The sequence below is a fragment of the Atractosteus spatula genome, chromosome 21 (assembly GCF_055471065.1).
Source record: "Atractosteus spatula isolate fAtrSpa1 chromosome 21, fAtrSpa1.hap1, whole genome shotgun sequence".
Lineage (NCBI taxonomy): Eukaryota > Metazoa > Chordata > Actinopteri > Semionotiformes > Lepisosteidae > Atractosteus > Atractosteus spatula.
This window is the reverse complement of record NC_142726.1, coordinates 2,483,241-2,504,911: the sequence shown is the minus strand read 5'-3', so window position 1 is coordinate 2,504,911 and position 21,671 is coordinate 2,483,241. Positions and strand designations below refer to the sequence as shown.

Below are 21,671 nucleotides of genomic sequence, written 5' to 3'. Positions count from 1 at the left end.
GTCGGTTAGCTGTTAAAATGGAGGGATGGCTGCATGCGTTCTCAGCAGCATGGTCTGGGTATAATACGTGTTTCGGTCTTCTGTCCCCCAGGGGTGGCGTGGCCGGACATGCACCGGCTGGCTGACCGCGTCCACCTGGAGGAGCTGCTGAGGATTGGCATCCTGCGGGGCAGCGTGGACGACATGGTGAAGGCACACCTGGGCGCCGTGTTCATGCCACACGGCCTGGGCCACCTGCTGGGCATCGACGTGCACGATGTCGGGGGGTACCCGGAGGTCAGTCCCTGGCGTGACGCCATTGCTCTTGCCTTCCTGCTGATGCTGGGCGCAGATTATAGACAACCTCTCCTGCAGGCTGCCGGCTGTAAAGCTCTCCCTGAATCCCAGCTCTGGGAAGGGACGTTCCGGTGGGATGTGCTTCGATACACGGCTTCCTCTGTCTTTCCTGTGCTCCTTTCAGTGAGAGAAATGCTGCTTCGCTCTCTCACTCCACATCGGGTTTCACGGGAGGTCAGTGGCATCTGGTACAAGATGCTAAAAGTGAAGACAAGCAGCTCTTCCAGTCTTCTAGCAGTTGTCATAATAAAAAGAATCCAGCCAACAAGCTGTTTGCTTGTGGGAACATCGTTCCCACAATTCTATTATTGTCAACTTGAGTGTGTTTGAAGACACACCTTCCAATACGTTTTTTTTTCTTTTTTTGCTTCTTAAATATACACTGTGCTTTGGGGGTTAAAAGAAAATGTATCAATTGCCAGGTACACAGTGTTCTAAATAAATTGCTTCCAGCCCTTGTTTTTAGTTTGATTAGCTATTGTTCCCTGGCCAGAATACTGCAAATGAAAATATTTCTGAATTGGCGTTGCTCACTGCATGTAGTTCTGTGATTTATTTTTGGGTGACTGTTCTCGGATGTGAGAGTCATTCATTTGTGTGAAGAACGGAGCACTCTCCCCTTTTTTAGGCGAAGCACAGAAACGTTTTAAACGTCCAGCCGTGTCTACAGGCATCATTTTATACCTGGAGAGCACTGTACACATATGGGAGGTTTTAAGGTATAGTCTAACTAAATATGCCTGGCATGCCTTTTGGAGCTGCATTAAAAAGGAAGTTATACAGACGTTTTCACAGGGCTGTAAACAAATCAATAAAAAGAGAAACTATTTTGAGTTTGTGGGACGATTGCCATGAAAGAGGGAAAAAACAGCTAAACAGATGTGGGATGTCACTCCCTTTGTGTTTTCTATTGGACAGGCTGCATTTTCCAGACTTGTCATCTGCTGCTTCCAGGCTCTCATGCGATGAATGTGTGAGAATTTCCAGCCATAGTGGGGGATTTCAATTAGATTTATTCTGCACTGAGTGAGGTTTCGGCTGGGTTACTCCCTTCATCAATTTGCCCATTTATCTCTGGCTGGTGATAGTCAATGCTGTGTCTGCACAAATTTAACATTATTGGCAGTGAAAACCAAGAAGCACCAAATGACTCTGAAGAAAGGATGGTGTTTCTAGGGCACGTGTGCTGTGTCAGGTCTGTAGGAGTGTTTTTCCTGGCTGAGGGATGTGATGTTCTGTATAAAGCTGGACATCCTTTGGTTTGCTGCTTAGCATTGCAACAAATAACTCTCTGTGACCTAAACCCCAGAAATTAATGAGTTTCTTTTAAGAATGAAAGTCGGGAAATTGCCCTAGATACAGTCTGTCATAATTTAGCTTCTCTTTGGCAGAATTCAAATTCCCGTTGTTCACAACAAAAGTGCCAGATATTTTATTTAAGAACATGTATTCAAGATGTAATGATCAGAGCAGTTTAGTGTCTGATAAAGTGAACCACAGTTCTAAGAAAAAAACAATCCTCAGTCAGTTAGTACTAAGGTAGTTTTTATGCTACATAACCCCTTTGCTGTTTAACTTAAAACTGGTAGGTGCATGCCTTTTTCTTTCCAAAAAGAATGACCGTATGTTTTGGAAAGGATAACGTTCCACTTTGTCATAATGGCTTCCAAAATATACCTCTGTGTCTTGCCCTATCTGAACTGTTCAATGAAACTAAATGTTCTTGGCTCCTGAGGTAAAGACACTCTGTCACTGCTGACAGCAGTACACAACTGTTTGATAAGTGACGCTGCATGAATGAAAGTTTATTGAAACTAATGTCCCTAACTTTATGCTAAATTATGAAAACCATTAGGGGCTTTTAGTTTAAAAAGAATCACGATAAAAATAAATCATAAGACATGTTTTCCAGATGTTCCTCTGCTACAGCTTGCGTGCCAGAGACTTTGAGGAGCTTCACTTTAAACTTGCTCATCTTGGCATCATGGCTACACAGAGCCTCATTCAGAAAATGCTTGTTGTGCTTTTCTCTGTTTAAGTTTTTCCTTTCAGCAGTTAAATTTACATTTTGAAGATGATTTAGGTCACTAGTATTGTGCTTTTTTTGTAGCAGTAATATAGGACACAAGTGGCCTGCATCTTTGATGCTTTGTTCAAAAGCAGTGCTAGGCAGCAACACACAGACTTGGATAACATGCTTGTGGCTTAAGTATTACAGTTGTGATACTAGATATGGGGTGCCGTGGTCTGGGTCTGCTAACAGTGCTCTGGGTCTGGGCCTGTCAGGGCGTGGAGCGGATCGACGAGCCGGGCCTGCGGAGCCTGCGCACGGGCCGCGTGCTGCAGGAGCGCATGGTGCTGACGGTGGAGCCCGGGATCTACTTCATCGACCACCTGCTGGACCAGGCGCTGGCCTCCCCGGCCCAGAGCTGCTTCATCAACCGCGACGCGCTGAGCCGGTTCCGGGGCTTCGGAGGGGTGAGTCCGCCGGCACTGCACTGTGCACACGGGACGTCCAGCTCCGCGGAGCGCCGCCTTTCGCTCCTGTGCTGGATCGGAGTAGTCCCTTGCTCGTCTCAATCAGCTCAAGCCACTGATTTCTTCTGCCCCCAAACCCTTTTTTCTTCAAAATGCACGTAAGAAAGCTCAACGGCTCAGAGTAGCTACCTCAACAAGGGCAGTCTTTGCTTTGAGGGAGTGGACTATTAAAATGCCAAAACCCTGGTTTCGCACTGAGCGACAGCTTGCCTGAACCCTCTTGCTGTGGAAGTGCAGTGACCGATTACGTTTCCCGTTAATGTTAGGATTTCCTGGAACTATTCTGTGCTCACCTCCTCAGGGCTATGCGTCTAAAATCCAAGACTCCTTATTCAGTGTGGTTAGGTAGACAGGTGATAAGCTGTGATGTATGTCTGAAGTGGTTGAAAATTTTTCCTGTTTATCAGGATCTCAGGCCTCTCTGATAAACACTTCAGAAATGCTTCAGAAGCCAAGTACAAACTGTCTTTTGGTTCCTCCTCCTGTTACCAGAAGTCTACCCCCATGAAGCCAACTTCAGCTTCATTATTCTAATAAAAAAACAGTTTAAACATAAAAACTGAGAATGTTTATAAATGAGAGGGGGCATCCAGTTAATTCCAGTTAAGTTCCATTCAAAGCACGTAATGGACCCAAGAATCCTATCTATTTGTTGGCTTCAAGAACACTGCCTCTTTTTGTACTAAATATACCTCACAATCCTGTGTGCGAGTTTATAATCACTTTCCTCATTTCTATTGAAAATACCTGGACAAGGCTTTTAGAAAATAATGCGACGAAACACCATGTTTATGTGTTAATTTGTACTTACTGTTTCTTCTCAGTCAGTAAATGAAGTAGGAAGGGTTAAACGCTTAATGTATGAAAAGTACAGTGAAAAAGGAATACTTGATTTCAGTGACAGGGTTGCATCTGATGTTAAACATAATGCAAAACATTCCGGTTGTATTAAGAGCATTAAGAGCTGCTTTCAGTTACAATGTGAAAAGACAGGTAATAATGGGTTCAAACTGGGGTAAGGAAATTAGTGGAGTACCACAGGTAACATACAAGGCCCGTTATTCTTCATAATTTATATCAACTTTCTCTATTCTGGTATTGTGTTAGTGAGCTAGTGAAGTTTTCAGATGATGCCGAAATAGGAGGATTAGCAAACACTGTAAAAGCTGCAAAGGAAATTAAAAAACAGAATTCAGGATTGGGCAAACACCTGACGAGTGACATTTAATGTAGATAAGAGCAGATTGGTAGACGAGGGTAGCAATTTAAAATGGGAAATAGCTTGAAGAACTGCCTACGAAAAAGACCTAGGTGTTTATATTGCCAAATCAATTTTGTATTCTAGACAGTGTGGGGAAACAAATGATTTTAGACAAACACAGTAGTTAAAAACAAGTTTTGGCCAAGATGATATAAGAGATTAGGACAGTGGTGCAGTGGCTAGCTTTAATGCCTCTCAGCACTGGGGTCCTGGGTTCAATTTCGGACCTGGGGTGCTGTCTGTGTGGAGTGTGCATGTTCTGCCTCGTTCTCATGTGTTTCCTTGGGATGCTCTGGTTTCCTCCCACAGTCCAAGGACACACTGGTTTCTTAAGTGGCTTCTGGGAAAACTGGCCTTGGCGTGAGTCTGTGTGTTTGTCTCTGTGTGTACCTGATGATGGATGGGCGTCCCATCCAGGGGCTGTCCTGCCCTGCGCCCGTTGTTTGCCAGGATAGGCACGGTGTCGCCCATGCCCCTGTATTGGATGAAGCTGTTAGAAAATGGATGGATTAGCAAAAAAATATATTGCTAATCTGGAATCAGTTCAGAGAAGAGCAACGAGATACAGAGCCCAGGTATTCAACCCCTTCCAATGATGTTTCATATTTTTGACTTAATAAATTTGGAAATTTAATTTTTTATTCATATTTTTTCCAGACATCTTCTGAACCACTACTATAACACACAGACGGTGTTCAAATAGTTGTGTGATTTGTCATTTCATACACCTGAATTAATTTATTTTCAACATGGCAAAAGGGGTGAATATTGTACGTACACAATCAATAAATTCAAGATTTTGATTTTTCCTTACTATTTAACTTCTTTCATCTTTTAAAAGTGTTCGGTTTGAGCATTCAAGTTCTGATAAAAAAAAATATTTACTTTAAAAGATGTCTGCACATCCCAAATGGGACAGCATTAGTAGGGATAACTGCTTCTGCCAGGCACCATGCATTCTCTGGTTCAGTGGAGTGTCACTAACGGGATAAAATAATGGATCAGTTCGGTCTTGAGGATAGAAGACTGTGAGTGAACTTGATTCAAGTATCAACACATCCCAAAAGACACAAATAGAAACTAAGGGGGAGTGCAGTTGAAAATAGGTAATTCCTTTACAGTGTTGAGGTCTTTGTATAAAGATTCTTCATAGCTGAAATTCCTGCAGTAGGTTCAGCATTCAAACCACACCTCTCACATTCCTTCATTATGAAATTTAAACAGTGAGGCTTTGATTTCGCAGCAATAGTGTGATGAATCTACTTAGCCTGCATACATCTTGATTTTTGCATATTTAACTATTGAAATAATTTGTTAAATGCATAGAATTACACAAATGCAAATAACATCTTATATGTAGGAACATTAATTTATCAGCAGCAAAACCAGGAATTTGGAATAAAATTTGTACTGCATGCTCTATCAGGCTTATGTTATCTACCAGCCCATTATTACTTAAGCTTAAGCAAAGTTATCAGCCTTATAAAAGACAGGATAAGCAGGGATTTATCAGAGTGTGAGTCTTGAAAAGTCAGGAACAAACACCTTTTCTTAATGCAAATAAAGAAATCAGTCAGTTTCAATGACAAAGCATTCCTCAGGTCAAAGAGAACAAAGCAATATAACGGGGTCTATTTTTAGACAAATGTGTCAAAAGATCAATATTTGAAAAGTATATTTATAGTAACATTATGGGTGATTTATTCTTGCACTGTAGTTTTATACCATGTTCATAATCTCATTGTATGGTTTTTCCGCTGGGCTTGTAACCTGTCAGGGGGTACGGACACGTTTTACTGTTGAAAGTGTAGTATTTTGTTTCCTTCATTTATTTTTTCAGTTTTTCTTTTAATTTTTTCCAGTGAAGTATTTCTTTTAAGGTCTTGCTGGCTTGTGTTTTCATAAATCATCACACCTTATAAATAATATACATGCAAGATGTTTTTAGAAGAAGCGAAGAGAGACTTTTAGAATGTTTATGTACAGTGCTTCTTTGTTTAGTTTTATTCAGGCCATTATCCTGCGATCAGAACTAGAGAATTTCATAGTAATATCTGCCAGTTTTATAAAATGGGAAAATGTTTTCCTACCTGCGTGCAAAACACTGCACGTGGCCAAATTAAACATCATCTGCCAGGTGTATGTCCAGTCTTGAATTTCATCTAAAGCATAGGGAAGTGTCCAGAGGAGTATGATTTTTTTCTGTACACTGTGGTTATGTTCTTATTTTAGGTCAGTACTATTCCACAGTTACCATCATGTGCGGTGACCTACTTTTGTGTGAGAACACCGTGTTATCTGAAGTGCTGCCTTTGAGCCAACGTGTGAAAGAGCATGGAGGGGCTGAAGGCCTCATGTTTGCTTTTGTATTGTACTGTTTATCTTTTCTTGAACCGCTGTTTGAGCAGAAAGCACGTTCCGTCTGCTGCTGGCAGCTTAGCCTGGCACCGGTGCGCTCGGCCGCCGGGCTGGCGTGGCGTGGCGTGGCGTGGCAGGGCAGGGCGAATCGCCGCGTCTGCAAGGCTGGCGTGCTCAGCGATCGCCGGCTGGAGGGCGCGCTCATCCTGCCCTGCGTGGCCGCCGCGAGCAGGCGGTTTCTCCTTCTGCTCAGTCTTGTATGTGAAAGGGAGGCACTTGTGGAGGCTGCCTGTTGCATAGGGACAGCAGATGCATAGGAAGGCAGGAGGACAGGATAGCAGGACAAGCAGGAGGGCAGACGGATGGATGGAAATATAGTAAAGAAGATGGTACAGTACGTAAAAGACACATACTATTGTCATTCTTCCTTAGGAAAGTGGCCACAAGGCCTCAGGTCACACCTACTGTACTGTCATCATGCAGGCAGAGCCTAGAGGAGCAGGAAGTGCTCTGTGGAGCCTCGTGAGATCGTGTGAGAGACCATAGGCTGATTCAACGGGGCCAATTGAAACAGGACAGGGTTTTAACACTGTCCCTTAAACTGGGAAAAAAACATACACATGAAGCATTTCAAGCATTTCATCTTTTCTGCGGTAATATTGAAGCCCAATAAACAAGAGCCGTAAAATTAACTTCGATTGGTATGAACTGATCAACGTTACAGATTTGTTAATGAGTAATTTGAGATTTGGTTTTATATGCTAGTTATATTAAATATTATATATAGTTTTATGTTGTTAGATCAAATTAATACGAACTAATAGGAACAACATAATAAACCTGTATCTTTTCAAATAAAACTATACTTCATGAATTTATTTTTTTCTTATTTCTCTTCCGGGTAATCAAGCAGCAGTATTCATTCTTACAGAGGTGTTGTGCTTAAATTATACGTGAGAAGAGTTCTGTTTCAAGGGGAATTGTAATCTGTGTCCTGGGGCACAGTGAGTGATCTGGCCTTCCTAGCCACCGCACCTCAGACAGGAGTCGTCCCCACGCTGAGCTCCGTCTCCTGTCGCCCAGGTCCGTATCGAGGATGACATCGCTGTGACTGCCGACGGGATGGAGCTGCTCACCTGTGTCCCGCGCACCGTGGAGGAAGTCGAGGCCTTCATGGCGGAGGGCTCCGCCAAGTCCTTCGACTGCCTGGCCAGCCAGAAACTCTGAGCGCCTCCGTCCCGCCTCCCCGCACCCCGACTGCATTAATTAGCATTTCGCATCACGGCACTAATTCAGCATTTATCCTTCTGTAAAACAAGACGCCAGGTCTTGAAATAAAGGCTAAGATGCTTCAAGGGAAAGATCCGAGACTGAGATCAAATCTGCGTTGTCATTCACAGCTTTAAAAGAGATTAATCATAATGAGAAAAGAATTGCCGAGTTTCAGAAACCTGCCTTTGATCTTGCGGAGAAGTGAAAATGAAGACCCAGTGCATGCTGGCTCCTCTCAGGGCACATGCAGTTTTTAAAGACAGTATGAAAAAAGGTGAAAACAAGAGAAGTGTGATCTGCGCCTGCCTGCGGGGGAACAGTTAGTATACGCTCTTCATTGTGTAATTGCATTTATCACTTGCACTGCAGATCGTAGTAGTGATTTTTCAAGATGAGTAAAGATCATCGCTGTGGCTGGACTGTGTCAGGAACTGTGAAGAGCAAACAGCTGTTATTAGAAACCACTTATGCAACAGTTTTTCAGGTGGATTTCTTTGTCAGCTGATATAATCGTGAATTCAGATTATACTTTCAGTAGTCAGAAGGAGGTGACGTAAGAACAATCCAGCAATGTTACTTTCTATGACAGAATACCAGCCACGCTTACTTGATCTCGTAGCATCTTATATATATGATACATTATAATTTTTCTAGGCCTAATAAGGTGCTTTATGGAGAGCATTTATCAAACTAGTTTACTCTGCTTTGTATTCATCGACAGCATGATTTTTACAAATTGCAAAAAAGGTTTTTCAGTTTGACTAATAAACTTCATATATAACTGCATGTTTCCGTGTCTGTTTCTGCCTCTCACTTAACACTGTCTGAAGAAACGCAGAGTGGGTTTGGCCAGTTCTGGAGTTTTACACAGTGCTGTGGTTCAGAAGCAGACAACATGCATCTTGGCATTCTGCTGAGTGCAGTTTTACAGGAAAGCACAGATTCCTTTGCATTTAGGAGATAAATAGTGCTCCTTTGTGACAAAGTACATGGATATTGCTGAGCAGCATCGATACCTTCCGTAATTGTGCACCAGACTTCAAAATGGAAGCATTTTGCTTTAATGATTCATCTTTTTAAATGTTTTGTTTACTCTGCATCTCCCTAATCCTTTTACAGCAACTGTTGTCTTATGTACAAGCATTCTGTATCTTAAATAAGGTTATGGCCATTTTAGGTTTAATAAGTACTGGTTATATTTATGCAGATACATATATTCATATTTTTAGACTTTCTCAAGTACACCCATTCTAGGTTTACTCAAAGCTCATTCAACCACCTAAGGGGTAACCTACTGTAAACCAAAGGAAAAAAAATCTATTTTGAATATAAATGAATGACGTACTGAGCGTGAAAAGGAACCTTTTGTTGTTGTGACTTGTGATCTCCCACAACAGCGTATCATTGTTGTACCCTGCTTGGCTGCAATGCCTTAGCAGGGTAGAGTTTGCTGGCTGTGACTGTCCCAGACGATGAGCAACAGTTCCATCTGGTCCGGCGTCCAGCACCCCGATGGCAGGAAGGCGTACGCAGGGCCTATTGGTTCCTCTTATACTGGTTTTCTTATCACCAGCTCAGCTCGCTCACTAATGAGGGGAGTTCACACGCATTTTGCACTCACTCTCACTTGCTTACGATTGACCAGTTGATCAAAATGACATCCAGAACACTTCATCAGTAATCAGATTCTGCATAGGCTTTACTCTCAAACCATCCATGCACTGATAGATTGATGAGTTGACAAGGGTGTAAGAGCACTGCACCCGATTCACGTTTTTAAACCTGTGTTAACTGGGAGAGGAGAGATCTGACTTCAACACCTGCCAGCGTAAGCACGTGGACAGTTTGGTTGCCCGATATTCAGGGTCGCTGGGAAACCCTGGCCGTGTTCCCTGCAGTCTGCAGTGCTCACATCACCACTCCTGCAGGCACTTATCGGTCGGGGCGGGCTGGGCACTCCTCTGGCAGGCCAAAGTCCACATCGCCGAGTGAGCCACGCCTTCGCGCTGGCATGCAGGCTGGCCAGGACCTCGCCCGACTCCTCAGCCCCCTGTGCCTCGTGACTCACTGCCTCGCTTCCCTTCTCACTTAACTGAAGCATCCAGAGCGATTTTAAGGGATGTCGGCCCACTTGTTGCCTACCAATCCTTCATTGATTGGGAGTTGTCTTCGATAAAACCACTTGAAAAGAATTGTCACTGAAGCAGACAGACTGTCTTCGCTCCGGCTGCTGTCTGAACAGCCCTAGGAGCAGGACGAGTCTCTCTCACCACAGATGGACAGATTGTCAGGCAGGGGACAGAACGTCTTTCCTGCAGGAATCAGGGTGAGGACCCCTGTGAGTCTGGGCTTTACCATGTGGCATTTTTCTTGATTTTTATACATTTTTACTTTTATTGAAAAGCAAAAACAAACTTTCATTTAAGCTTGTTTTATCTGTAAAAATGCTGCTGTGGAAGATTTGTGCAGAGGACTTGTACAAACAGGTTGTATTCAACAAAAAAATGCCCAATCCAGGCTCAAGGTTTTTGTATCCTGTGACAAGATGGCTAAACATATCACAAAAAAAGCAAACATTTTACCAAGAACTCCTGCTAATGAGTGTGAAATCTCCAAACATTATCCTCCACATACCAAAACAGAATGACTAAGTGGAATATCAGTTCTCCTGTTTAACCCACAAATGTTCGTGGGGTTGGCTGCCAACATCGCATAACCTCAGAGCTGTGGAAGAATTTCAGATACAGAGAGTGGTCACATAAATAATAATTGCTTATATTTACATAGCGCTTTTCTGGACACTCCACTCAAAGCGCTTTACAGGTAATGGGGACTTCCCTCCACCACCACCAGTGTGCAGCCCCACCTGGATGATGTGACAGCCATAGTCCACCAGTCCACTCCCCACACACCAGCTCTCAGTGGGGAGGAGAACAGAGTTGATGAAGCCAGTTCATAGATGGGGATTATTAGGAGGCTGTGATTGATAAAGGCCAATGGGAAATTTGGCCAGGACGCCGGGGTTACACCCCTACTCTTTTCAAGAAATGCCCTGGGATTTTTAATGACCACAGAGTGTCAGGACCTCGGTTTTACGTCTCACCCGATGGACGGTGCCTGTTTACAGTATAGCGTCCCCGTCACTATACTGGAGCTTTAGGACCCACATGGACCGCAGGGTGAGCGCCCCCTGCTGGCCCCACTAACACCTCTTCCAGCAGTAGCCTTAGTTTTTCCCAGGAGTCTCCCATCCAGGTACTGACCAGGCTCACACCTGCTGAGCTTCAGTGGGCTGCCAGCTGTGAACTGATATGGTGATATGGCTGCTGACTGTTGCCTCTTGTAGTAAACGAACCGGGGCTTTCAAACACCACCATCTACATCTGAGGCCGAACTCAAGATAAACCAAAATATTTTTTTCCAAAAAACTGCCAAAGGGCACTTTGTTCTAGCGATCCTTTCAAAGTGATTTAGTCAGGGAGGGGGCACCGATATAAAGTAGGCCAGTGTACCAATGGGCAACTAAAAACAAGGAGGAGAGGTTTGTATCTCTGGGGGGAGGTACAACAGAGGACTCGGCAAATAGATATTTGCTCTTTCTGGAGGCTGATTTTATTGTCTTTATCTATTTGCTCTTTCTGGAGGCTGATTTTATTGTCTTTTATTTATAAATTGCCTCACCCTGTTCCCTGCAACTTTATTTGCTCTGCTTAAATAAGCTGCTTCAATTTACACAGCCTTGAAAGCAAGCAGAAATAAAAATAGATCTTGGCACAGGCTCACCGAGTGACGGAATGAAAGTCTATCAAAAGTACATATAAAGAAACAGCCTCCAATATGGCACTACAGTGCGCATGTCTGTTCTCACACGGGATTTCTTAAGACCTTGTTTAAAAATTAACTGCAGAAAATTTTGTGTTGAAATATTTCCCCTGATCGGCACTCATTGTATGTTAATTAAAATCCTATTTTGATTCTGAAACCAGATGCTATTTAGAAGCACTTCTGCAGGGCATGTTCTAACACAAATTGAAACAGTGTTGCCTCCCTGCTAGACTGGCCCTTATCTTTTTCATGCTGCTAAAGAGTATAAGGACTAAGAGAAATAAAATTAAAAATACATTTGGTCTAATGTATTTAGACTAGACTAAAGATTAAAGGAACCAAACTTTTAACACCAAAAAGCACAAGCACAACCCCCTGATATGGGCCTGTTCTCCATTACGACCTGAATGTCTTTTCCCTTTGTGTTGATGTTGTGGAAATTCTTTGTTATTTCTGTGCGTGCCGAGATAAAATGGTACATTTACGGAACTGTTTTTTGCGTTTGAAATTAACTGGACTCAAGCTCGTGGCCCACACTATCCAAAGCATTTTTCGTACATTTTCATGAAGACTTTATATAACAACTTATCCATCACAAATGACTGGTCCTGTGAGAGACATTCATTAAGATTGAAGCATTCATGCCGGTTGTTAAAATGGCAACACTTTCCGTTGTTGCTATTTAGTGGTTAGCACTTTTTGTCCCCTATCAAGGGAACAGTCTCTCAAGAATGTGGATCGCAAAGTGAGCTTCACCTTGGGAGCTCCCTACTTGCTCGTTGTTAAAGGTTCCTCCTCGGAGCACAGGGAGAGTCCCGAAGTCCGAGCTGGACAGCCCACTTCCGCTCTTTGCCCGTCTCCAGATGTGTCTGGGGTTCCCCCGAGCTGCAGTGTGCGCTGCCAGGCTTGGGGTACTGTATGTTTGAGATCTTTTGGGGGTGTCCTCACCGTGAAACAGTGACCCCTGCTGCAGCCAGCTTTACTGCTGTAAAACAAAAACAGACAACGTGCAGAAGAAATGGTGGAAGGTTCAGCCTTTTACCAAGTTCCAGGGGAAAGTATGAGGAAATCTTCAGCCAGACTACGGTGGAATGAGGATTGTAGGATCGAGGATCGTGGTGATGAGCCAAGTAGATGATCCCTCATTCCAAAATAACTGGGAAAACAATCAAGGACAAATAACTCCCCAAAACTCACAACTGGCTAAACGCAATATAAAAATCTTATGTCACAATCATAAAAAAGGAACACCAAGGTCATCTGCAACCAAACTTTATTAATTTACAGTGCACCTAACCCCAGTTATTCAGTAAAAAAGAGTCACAACTTATACATAAATGCTGCCCAGCAACATTAGTAGCAAAATAGGTCAATCAAAAATCTGTAATGGAAACATACAGAAATTGGATTCTGGGGACAATTTTATATAAAACACTTCCCAATCTCAATTTAATTTCATGCAGGTTTGCAAACTGAACTGACGTCTGCATTCCAGGTGTACTTGTTTGAATTACACAGTTCTCCGATAAGCAGTACAGCTCGCGTTTCACTGGACATCGCTCCATCTTGCTAGTATATAATTACTTTCCCATTTTGTACTTCTTCTTGACAGTAGGTGCAAAAAAGCATAATCGGCCTCTTTTTTCCAGGCAAGTCCATTGTTCAAACAGAATAAAATCCAAGATACAAAATTGATCTGTGACCAGTACAGTACAGGTCATAAAATCTCTTCAGCCTAGAACTATCTTTTATCTCCACACAGAATGCTGAAAGGAAATTGTGTGACTGAGACTGTGCACACAAACCAAACCTTGATGACGACATGTCTGTACCAAGTTTGTTTTAGTCTTTAGTGCTTCAAGATTGCACAACTACCTGAAGACAGATAAGCTCCCATTTATGACTTTTTCCTAACCTACATAAATCCGACCTTTACACAAGAACGTCAGGTTAGTATTGGAGGTCATGGGTATATATCGAAGTGGGTTTAGAATTGTTTTTCAGCGTCACCACCAAGTCAACAGATATGGGAGAGGATCACTGATACATACTGTGGAGACTGTTTTCACTCTGTGTGAGTGCACCTTTTACAGACAGGGCCAGCAAGTGCTAACATGATCCACTGAACCCCTGGTAAATATCCGCCCAGGCAAAGACGTCGTTTTGCTTTCACTTATTAAACCAGAAATCATTCCTTTTCAGATGTCAAATTCAGCAAGCAAAATGACTCTTAAAACACTCGTAACAACGTCAGACAAAAGCCAGCTGTAGGATTAGATCAGTTCCAGCAGGTTGGTCACATCTGGGAGTGTGTCAGTCAGTTGGAATCTATGATTTTAGACAATGTTTTGGTATTTTGAAAATCCCCATAACTTCTCAACGAAATCCTCAATATTTTAACTGGATAAGTTCTCCGGCCCTACTGCACACGCAGCCCACAGCATGTGGAGTGCTCTCCACCACACCGTTCACTGTGCCCGATTTGAAAAACAGGGCAGTCCAAAAACAGAAAAGTTGAGCAAGCATCTGATTTAAAAGTCCATTATGGAAAAGTGCACAAATACCATCTGCATACACAGAAAAGTTACAGACGTAGTAGTATGAAGTACTACGAACAGTTACGTTTCATAGCCAAAAAACAGCTCTTAACCCCTTGAATCACTGAGTTAAAGCAGACATCCAAAACACAACTAAAATGTGACATTTTCAACCTCTGTGATCTACATTTGAATTTTATCTTGCAAATTTGCCATTTGATAAAGAAAACAAGTATTCATTAAATTTATGCACCATGTTGCACCAGCTCAGAACAAGAAAAAAAACAATGGTAGAAAAGCAGGTTATAGAGTGAAGTTATTGACTGCAGCAGCACCAACGTCTAGTCTAGTTGTCCAGATCTCAGAGGCTACACTAGGCTGGTCAGTACTGGGATAGGAGACTTCTACAGAAAAATTGATTGCTGCATTAAATCAAGATTAGGTAACAGTGGCTCTTCCACTATATATCATTACAAGACTTTGAACCTTCCAGTAAATTAATTCCTAAACTGATCGTTAACTGAGGATTGCAGCTAACTGCTTATCTTCAATTAAGGATTATCTGGGACAAAGTTGTTAGTGATGTTGGAGGTGATGGACCAGAGCTCTTCCCTCTCGACCTGTGTTTCCTCGCCAGAGCCCCAGTATGGTGACTTGGGGTCACTGTCCTGTAGGAGGCGCTGTTCTTTGGAAGAAGACAACCTGAGGTCCTGGCTAGGTGGTCATTAAAGATCCTGGGGACACTGTTCTTAAGAGCAGGGGTGTTAACCCCAAATTCCAGGCCGGCCTCCATAAACTTCCCCCCAATTCAACTAGTGTAGGAATTTCTCGCTCCTCCCCTCCTTTGTAAGGCACTTCGGGAGGGAAAGAGCAACCGAAACATGAGGAATTATTATCATCATCAGAAAGCGGAACCCGGGTTTTTGAAAATTAAAACACAGAGAGGTTTAAAAGGTAACATTCCTAGGCCTGAAGCTCTTTGCCATTCCGCCGGGATCACCCTGGAGCTGATGGGGGGAAAAAAAACAACTCCCTTCTAACGCAATGTCTTAGCAGGCTGTCACGGAACAAGCACGCCGAGCAACACACGGCTCCTCCTCCCCGGCCCGGCGCCCGGCTACCCCGCGTGGTGCTGATGCCCGCTGCCGTTCTGCGCGGGGCCGGGCGCCTCCGTGCTCGGGGGCTGCACGTTGTCCGCCAGGTTGTGGGCGTGCTCCAGGAAGAGGTCCTTGAGCACGCTCAGCTCCTTGCTCAGCAGCTTGATCTTGGCCTCCAGCCGCTCGTTCTCCTCCTTGAGCTCGTTCACGCGCTGCTGGGTGTCCTGGGCCTTCTGCTTGCTGCGCATGCGGCTCTTCTTCACCGCCAGGTTGTTGCGCTCGCGCCGCATGCGGTACTCGTCGCTGTCCTTGTCCGGGACAGACTTCTTGGACTTGCTGGGCGGCATGGCCTTGCCCCCCCCCGCGGGGCTGACCGGCACCAGCTGGGGCACCTGCTGCAGGCCGCTGGTCTGGGCCTGGATGACGCTCACTCCGTTCTGGTCCGCGGGGGGCTTCTGCTGCGAAGGCTTGCTCATTTGGACCGCCGGCCCCTGCCCCGTTCCGCCCCCCACTGCGCCGTTACCTCGCGGATCTGTCTTCGGAGAGAAAGGCGCTGGCACGTCCGTCGCGGCCCGGGCTGAACATACAGGCGCCTCCAGAAACCTGATCCGGGGACAGAAAGGGCGAGTTTTACAAGACAAGCTCCGAGTCGGGACAGTCACATGCTACAGTATGCTCACAAAGCCCCAGGAGGAATCCTGAATTGGTGGCCTAGAAACTCAGATTATAAATAAAAACTTGATCAGTTAACTGAAAGAAGATTTATTCTTCTATGGTCCAACCTAAGAAAAAAAACTTCTCTGGACATGAAACGCATTATCACAACTGCAGTGAAGTACTGGTTTTGTTTACAAGACTGGATTAAACATTAACCCTCCCATCTGCAATGTCACAGTGACTCCTGTTACTATCTCCATAAGATATACAGCAGAAAGCAGACCAGCGCTGCGATCTGTGCTTTTGTTTGGGCAGGACTGATGTGATGTGAGCTTTGCTCACTGGCTTAACTGACAGAGCAACGTCTAGGTGCCTGGTCCTGCAGAGCCTCTGAGCAGCGATTCTTACAGGTCGGCCCACATCACCAGTTTCTTACAGGTCAGGAACAATCTGTGCTGCAGATCAATTCAAACAAGTAACGTCCTGTCAAGGAACTTCTGGTCCCTAAGGACTGACAATTTCTGCTTCAATTGATTTCTAAATTATGTAATTTGACAAAATAACTTAAGAAACTTCCTATGGATGTCTAAATAACGAATTATGTTAACTGTTTAATTAGCTATTCAGCTTGGAATAAAAACCAGAAGACACCAGGTCCTCCAGGAACTCAGTTTTAAAGCCCCTACTCTAGATCACACTAGATCAGCAAGAGGACTGAGGACTCCTGGGCTCTAAAATGGAGGGAATCCAGCCTAGGTCTTGAATGGATAAAAATCCATCCCTCCCATTTTCTAACTGCTTCTTCCAATTCGGGGTCGTGGGGGCGCTGGAGCCTATCCCAGGAAGCAATGGATGGAAGGCAGGATACACCATGGACAGGACACCAGTCCATTGCAGGGCACACACAGACACAGACTCACACCCGGGCCAGTTTTCCCAAGAGCCATTCAATCTACCAGCAAGTCTTTGGGCTGGAGGTGGAAACTGCAGCACAGAGGAAACCCATACAAACTCCATACAGACAGCACCCTGGAAAACTCAAATCCAATTAATCTTCCAAAGCCATTATAAGTTATTAATTATCAGGAAGGCTTGTTGGTTAGTGATGAATTAAACAAGTAATCTGTTCCATTAAGGGAACTCAGGTTTCAGTGATCATAGTTAAATTGTTCCAGGTGTACTGAAATCTTTAATGATTACACCTGGTCTACACTGATGTGCTTGTGAGCCACTGACTGAAGGTACCCATGAACCCAGAAGGACTGGGACTGTACAGATTTAGAGATCAGCAGGGCTAGCCATCTAAACCTTGTGGGTGTGTCTGATGCAGTCATCCCAGCCTGCGCCTTAATCAGCCCGGAAGAGCTGTTTATTCAGAAAGAAGGGCAGGACAGCTGAGTAAAAGTCTGTTGTCTCCAGCTGCGGGACACGGTTCCCTCTATAAGTTGGGTATTTTTGACACTCGGGACGGAGCAAAGAAACCAGCTGAAGAAAAGTGGAGCTGTGCGGGCGGCTCCACGAAGCCCTCAGCCAGCACTGGAGAGCGAAAACCAGCAGAGACAGGTTCTCCAGGAGCAGGGCTGGGAAACGCTGCCACCTGGAACAGCTTCCCAAACGCAGTCCTGGAGGGCAGCAGCCCTACAGCTTTTCACTGTAGTCCGGTTCTTAAACTAATTATTGGCTTAACTGCAACTGTTTCACAATTTCTCATCAGGCTCTGCTTCATTTAAACTGGACTACAAAACCTGCATGACTCCAGCCCTCCAGTACTGGAGTTCAAACCCTCTGCTGGGTGGCCTGGACTGCTCCATCCCTCCTGATCGACCCCTTATAACCTCAGACTCTTGCCCATATCCTTCCCTCTTGAGACCGGTGTCTGTTTCTGGATGCAATAGCAACACTGTGCTGTCAAAATGACCACGCGTAGGTCCTTCCGATAGCAACCAGGGGATGCGGTTTTCAAATCCCATCTGGAAATATTCATGGCTAATTTTGATTATGGCAATGTACAGGTTTTCAGATCATTTTTACAGTTTTTGTTCATTTTGATGTTGTTTCATGCTGTGCAGCCACTGCATAAGTCTCTGCAATTGAGTCAAAGCACGAGAAATGAGAAAGCAAAGTTGCCAGTACTGTGGCAGCAAGAGATTTCTGTTTTGAAATGCTGCTTTTAAAAAGCGTGTTAGCACATCCAGTATTATCCCATCAATTGCATCAGGCATAGAAGTGGTACTTTATTTCCATGGAACAAGGTAGCAACTTAAAAAAGCTTTATATAATTAAATGTAACTGGGAGGCACAGTGGAGCAGTGGTTAGTATTGCTGCCCTGCATTCAGTTCTGGGCCTGATGAGCTGTCTGTGTGGAGTCTGCATGCTCTCTCCCCGGGTTCATGAGGGTTTCCTCCTGGTGCTCAGGTGTTCTCTCACAGTCCAAACACACACACTGGTAGGTTAACTGGCCTCTGAGAAATGGGCCACAGAGTTGCGTGTGCCCTGCCATGGACTGGTACCCCACCCTGTTTGCCTGGACAGGCTCCGGCTCCCAGATGACACTGTATTGGGAGAAGCGATTAGATAATGGATGGATGGATAACGCAACTGAATCCGAACTCAAATTAAGACGTCTGTGCTGAGTTTTCATTAACCTTATTTGGTCACTCCATCAGCAACCAATTAACTATGTAAAAAAGCAAATATTCGAGGAAAACGTCCATCTTTCGCGTCTACTTCCGGGTTCCCAAATCCACCTGCATCCCATGTGATCAAACCCCATAAGTCACATGACCGTGCGGCGCAGAGACTCGGCGTCGCTCGAAAGTCTGGGGAGCTGGTGGCGAGTTCAGATTAATCAAATGTCAACTTTGGAGTTGGGGTTATCTCTCTATAACCCTGGACGACATACGTATTGGATCTGTAGAAATCGTGTTGCCCACGACAAGCACGTTCAGGTAAGCCGGTCACAGTTTCTTCCTAGAAAACAACGTGAACTGTGCGCAGACGATTCTCGCATTTTGTTTAATCAAGGAGACATATCTCCAAATACAAGTCAAACGCTGGGGTACTAATGTCAGCCTGCGAATACGTCAACGATGATTTAGCGTTGTGTGCACGTCGTTTTAAGACGCCCCACGCATTAGCGCTGTTGTAAAGTTGCGACGAGGTTAAATCCCACGCTGAAAAGAACACAAATTAAACGTTTCGGCTGTGAAGTCTTCCTCCATTGCGTGGACGAAATAGGTGGCCTCTCTCCCCCCCCCCACCACACACCCACCACACACCTGAAGGAGGCTCCAGGGGCAAAACACTTCAGCGTGAAACTGGACTCCCAGCTCCCCCGCCTGCCCTTAAACCCCCAGCGCTCATCCACGCATGCTGCTGGCGTTTTAGATGTTGTCGTTTGCTAATTTGAAGAAATTTAAAAGGGGCCAGGCAGCAGGGCATAGATGATTCAAGATCAAACCCCAGCGAGCGACGCGAACACGTGTGCGGCGTGCATGTGTGTCGCCCGGATTACATCAGCGCGCAAAACCCGCCGTGTTGCTCCTGGTTGCATCATCGGCCTCTTCCCCTCGCGCTCCCTCCCAGCCTCGGGAAGGGAAAGGGAAACTCCGCGCGCCGCCGCCGCACGAGAGAGCACCGGCACGGGGCAGCTCGCGCGCGCGCGCGCCCCCCTCCCTCACTCTCGTCTCCCTCCGCCGATCCGCGTACGAATTGTACGTTTAAACGGCTCTTTTCTTTTTAAAAAGACACTAATCACAATAAATGACTCTCGCGGTGTGTGTGTGTGTGTGGGGTGGGGGGGGGGGGTACCAACCGAATGGATCCGCCCACTGTTCAATAACACGTCGGGTAACTTCGCTACAAACGCTCCTGACAGCCCGAAACGAGTCTAAAACCGCCGCGACCCCGCCGCCATGACATCCTCGCAGACCGACATACCCACCGAGTTCATCGTAAGACGCCCGTTCCTGGTTAAAACTCCGATCCTGGACCGCGCAGTCCTCCCTGAACCCGCGAGTCGACAGCGCACAAGCCTGGGCTCGCTGCTTAGATCGCAAGAGGAAAACAACGAGAAAAAAAAAAACAGTCTTGGTGGGGGGAAAGTAAACCTTACCTGGTGCGCTCGCCGGTCAAACCGGATCTTTAATCGAGGCTCGAAGTCTTAATTTTCTCTTCTTTTTTCCCCCTCGTTACAAAAAAAAAAGTGTGTGTGTGTGGGTAAGGGGGGGGTCCTGTTTCTGTTTTGGTGTGGTACGGGAGCTGGTGTAAGTATTGCGAAATCGAGCTCCCCGTGTAGGGAGATCCGTCAGCTGAGCCAATGGCCGGTGCGCGTCAGCCCGGGGTGACGCAAGGCGCCCTGTGAGCGGCAGCCCGGCCGGCCAATCCGGGGAGGCCGCCGCGGCGCCGGGGGGGAGGGGGAGGGCGCTTCTGCGGGATATGCGCGCAACTTCCGCATAGACGCGCCGGGTGTCAACAGCGAAAGCTCCCAGTCACAGGTCAAATAAGGAGCAGAGTGTGCGCTCGAACAATGCCCATACTGTACCTTCACTGTTTAGATTCAGACGCATGTTCAGTTGCAAGGGGGGGGATATTTGAAGGAAGTCTCAGTTCTGGGAATCCGGCTGTTAAGAAAATAAGACTCGGTTATTGTTTGTCTGAGAGCTCACTGGTTTTGAGAAAGGTGCTGAAAGCTCGCCTCATCGTTTAAAATGTAGACACGAGTGTTGTTGGTTTTTTATAACCTCTTTGACGCCTGGGTTTGAGAACATTATGGAACGATGACGCGGGTTCCGGAGAAGGTCTCTTAAAATAATAAAACTAAAACTGAAAGCGTAACGTTTATAAACATAGTGTAGCTTTCTTTTACAGGACAGGGGACTAGTACAGATTAAACGAGCAAAATAGCAGGTACGGCAACAGCATGTCTTTTAAACAGTAAGAGTACAGATGTTGTAACATTTTTTTCACACAGATTTTACATTTTGTCGCTTTAAAACAAGCGGTCATGACACTTTGGAATATCGGTATTTATGTACACAATCTATTCCACACCTTCAAACACAAAATTCAGTGGAAAAGGGAAAACTCGTGATTGCATGAAATATTCAAAACATATGCTCTAACCAAGTGCTCAGAATTACTTTCACATTGCCACACAAGAAGTTCAGTGGGCTCTGTGTCCAATGATAATTCTTCACCATAAATGCATCTGTCCCAGTCAGGTAGTGAATTTCATACAAGGATTCAGCCTTGCATGACCAAGACCAAGGAGTTCTCAAAATATTGCAGAGATAAACGTTGTAGAAAAGCACAAATCAGGAGAAAGGTATAAGGAATTCAAAAACACTGTATATCCCTGAGCCCTGTGAAGTCACACATTAAGAAGTGGGATGTGTATCATACAGGTGGCATGGTGGTGCAGCTAATAGCATTGCTACCTTGCAGTGCTGGGGCCCTGGGGTCAATTCTGGACCTGGGGTGCTGTCTATATGGAGTTTGCATGTTCTTGCTGTGTTGGCATTGGTTTCTTTCAGCTGCACTGGTTTCCCTCCCACAGTCCCCAAAACATACTGCCAGGTTAATTGGCTTCCCATACAGGGTGCACCCTGCCTTGCGCACTTTGCTTGCCACAGTAGGCTCCGGCTTCTCTGTGACCCTGAATTGGCTGAAGAGATTAGATGGATGTGTATCATACTAGCCAGACGCTGTCTAGAGGGTGCCGTCCCTACTAAGTGAGAAGCCAGGCAAGGAGGAAACTGGAAGGGAGGCAACTGTGACTTGGAGAGGGT

The 21,671-nt window shown here is 45.2% G+C and overlaps 2 protein-coding genes across 3 annotated transcripts in view; one reads left to right on the top strand and one right to left on the bottom strand.

Annotated features, from left to right (window-relative positions):
* pepd (peptidase D) overlaps window positions 1-8,551 on the top strand; it is a 116,685-nt gene extending 108,134 nt beyond the window's left edge. Inside the window, exons 13-15 of the mRNA XM_088938593.1 lie at window positions 92-276; window positions 2,623-2,814; window positions 7,577-8,551. Of these exons, the coding sequence (XP_088794719.1) occupies window positions 92-276; window positions 2,623-2,814; window positions 7,577-7,720 (521 nt within the window). The 3' untranslated portion in view covers window positions 7,721-8,551. The remainder of the gene's footprint in view (window positions 1-91; window positions 277-2,622; window positions 2,815-7,576) is intronic.
* A 4,295-nt stretch (window positions 8,552-12,846) lies between these two features.
* On the bottom strand, window positions 12,847-20,224 carry cebpg (CCAAT enhancer binding protein gamma). 2 transcript variants are annotated; one of them, XM_088938555.1, is made up of 2 exons: window positions 19,997-20,224; window positions 12,847-15,827 (listed from the first exon to the last, which is right to left on the bottom strand). In XM_088938555.1, exon 2 carries the CDS (start codon window positions 15,698-15,700, stop codon window positions 15,245-15,247), a length of 456 nt encoding a protein of 151 aa, XP_088794681.1. In that variant the 5' UTR covers window positions 15,701-15,827; window positions 19,997-20,224; the 3' UTR covers window positions 12,847-15,244. The 2 variants fall into 2 exon arrangements, with proteins under 2 accessions (XP_088794681.1, XP_088794682.1); XM_088938556.1 differs by having other exon boundaries at window positions 19,826-20,135.
* Between the last annotated feature and the right edge of the window lie 1,447 nt (window positions 20,225-21,671).

What these genes read in the sequence shown, in the direction of transcription:
- cebpg (XM_088938555.1), bottom strand. Translation starts at nt 15,700, where the DNA reads ATGAGCAAGCCTTCGCAGCAGAAGCCCCCCGCGGACCAGAACGGAGTG.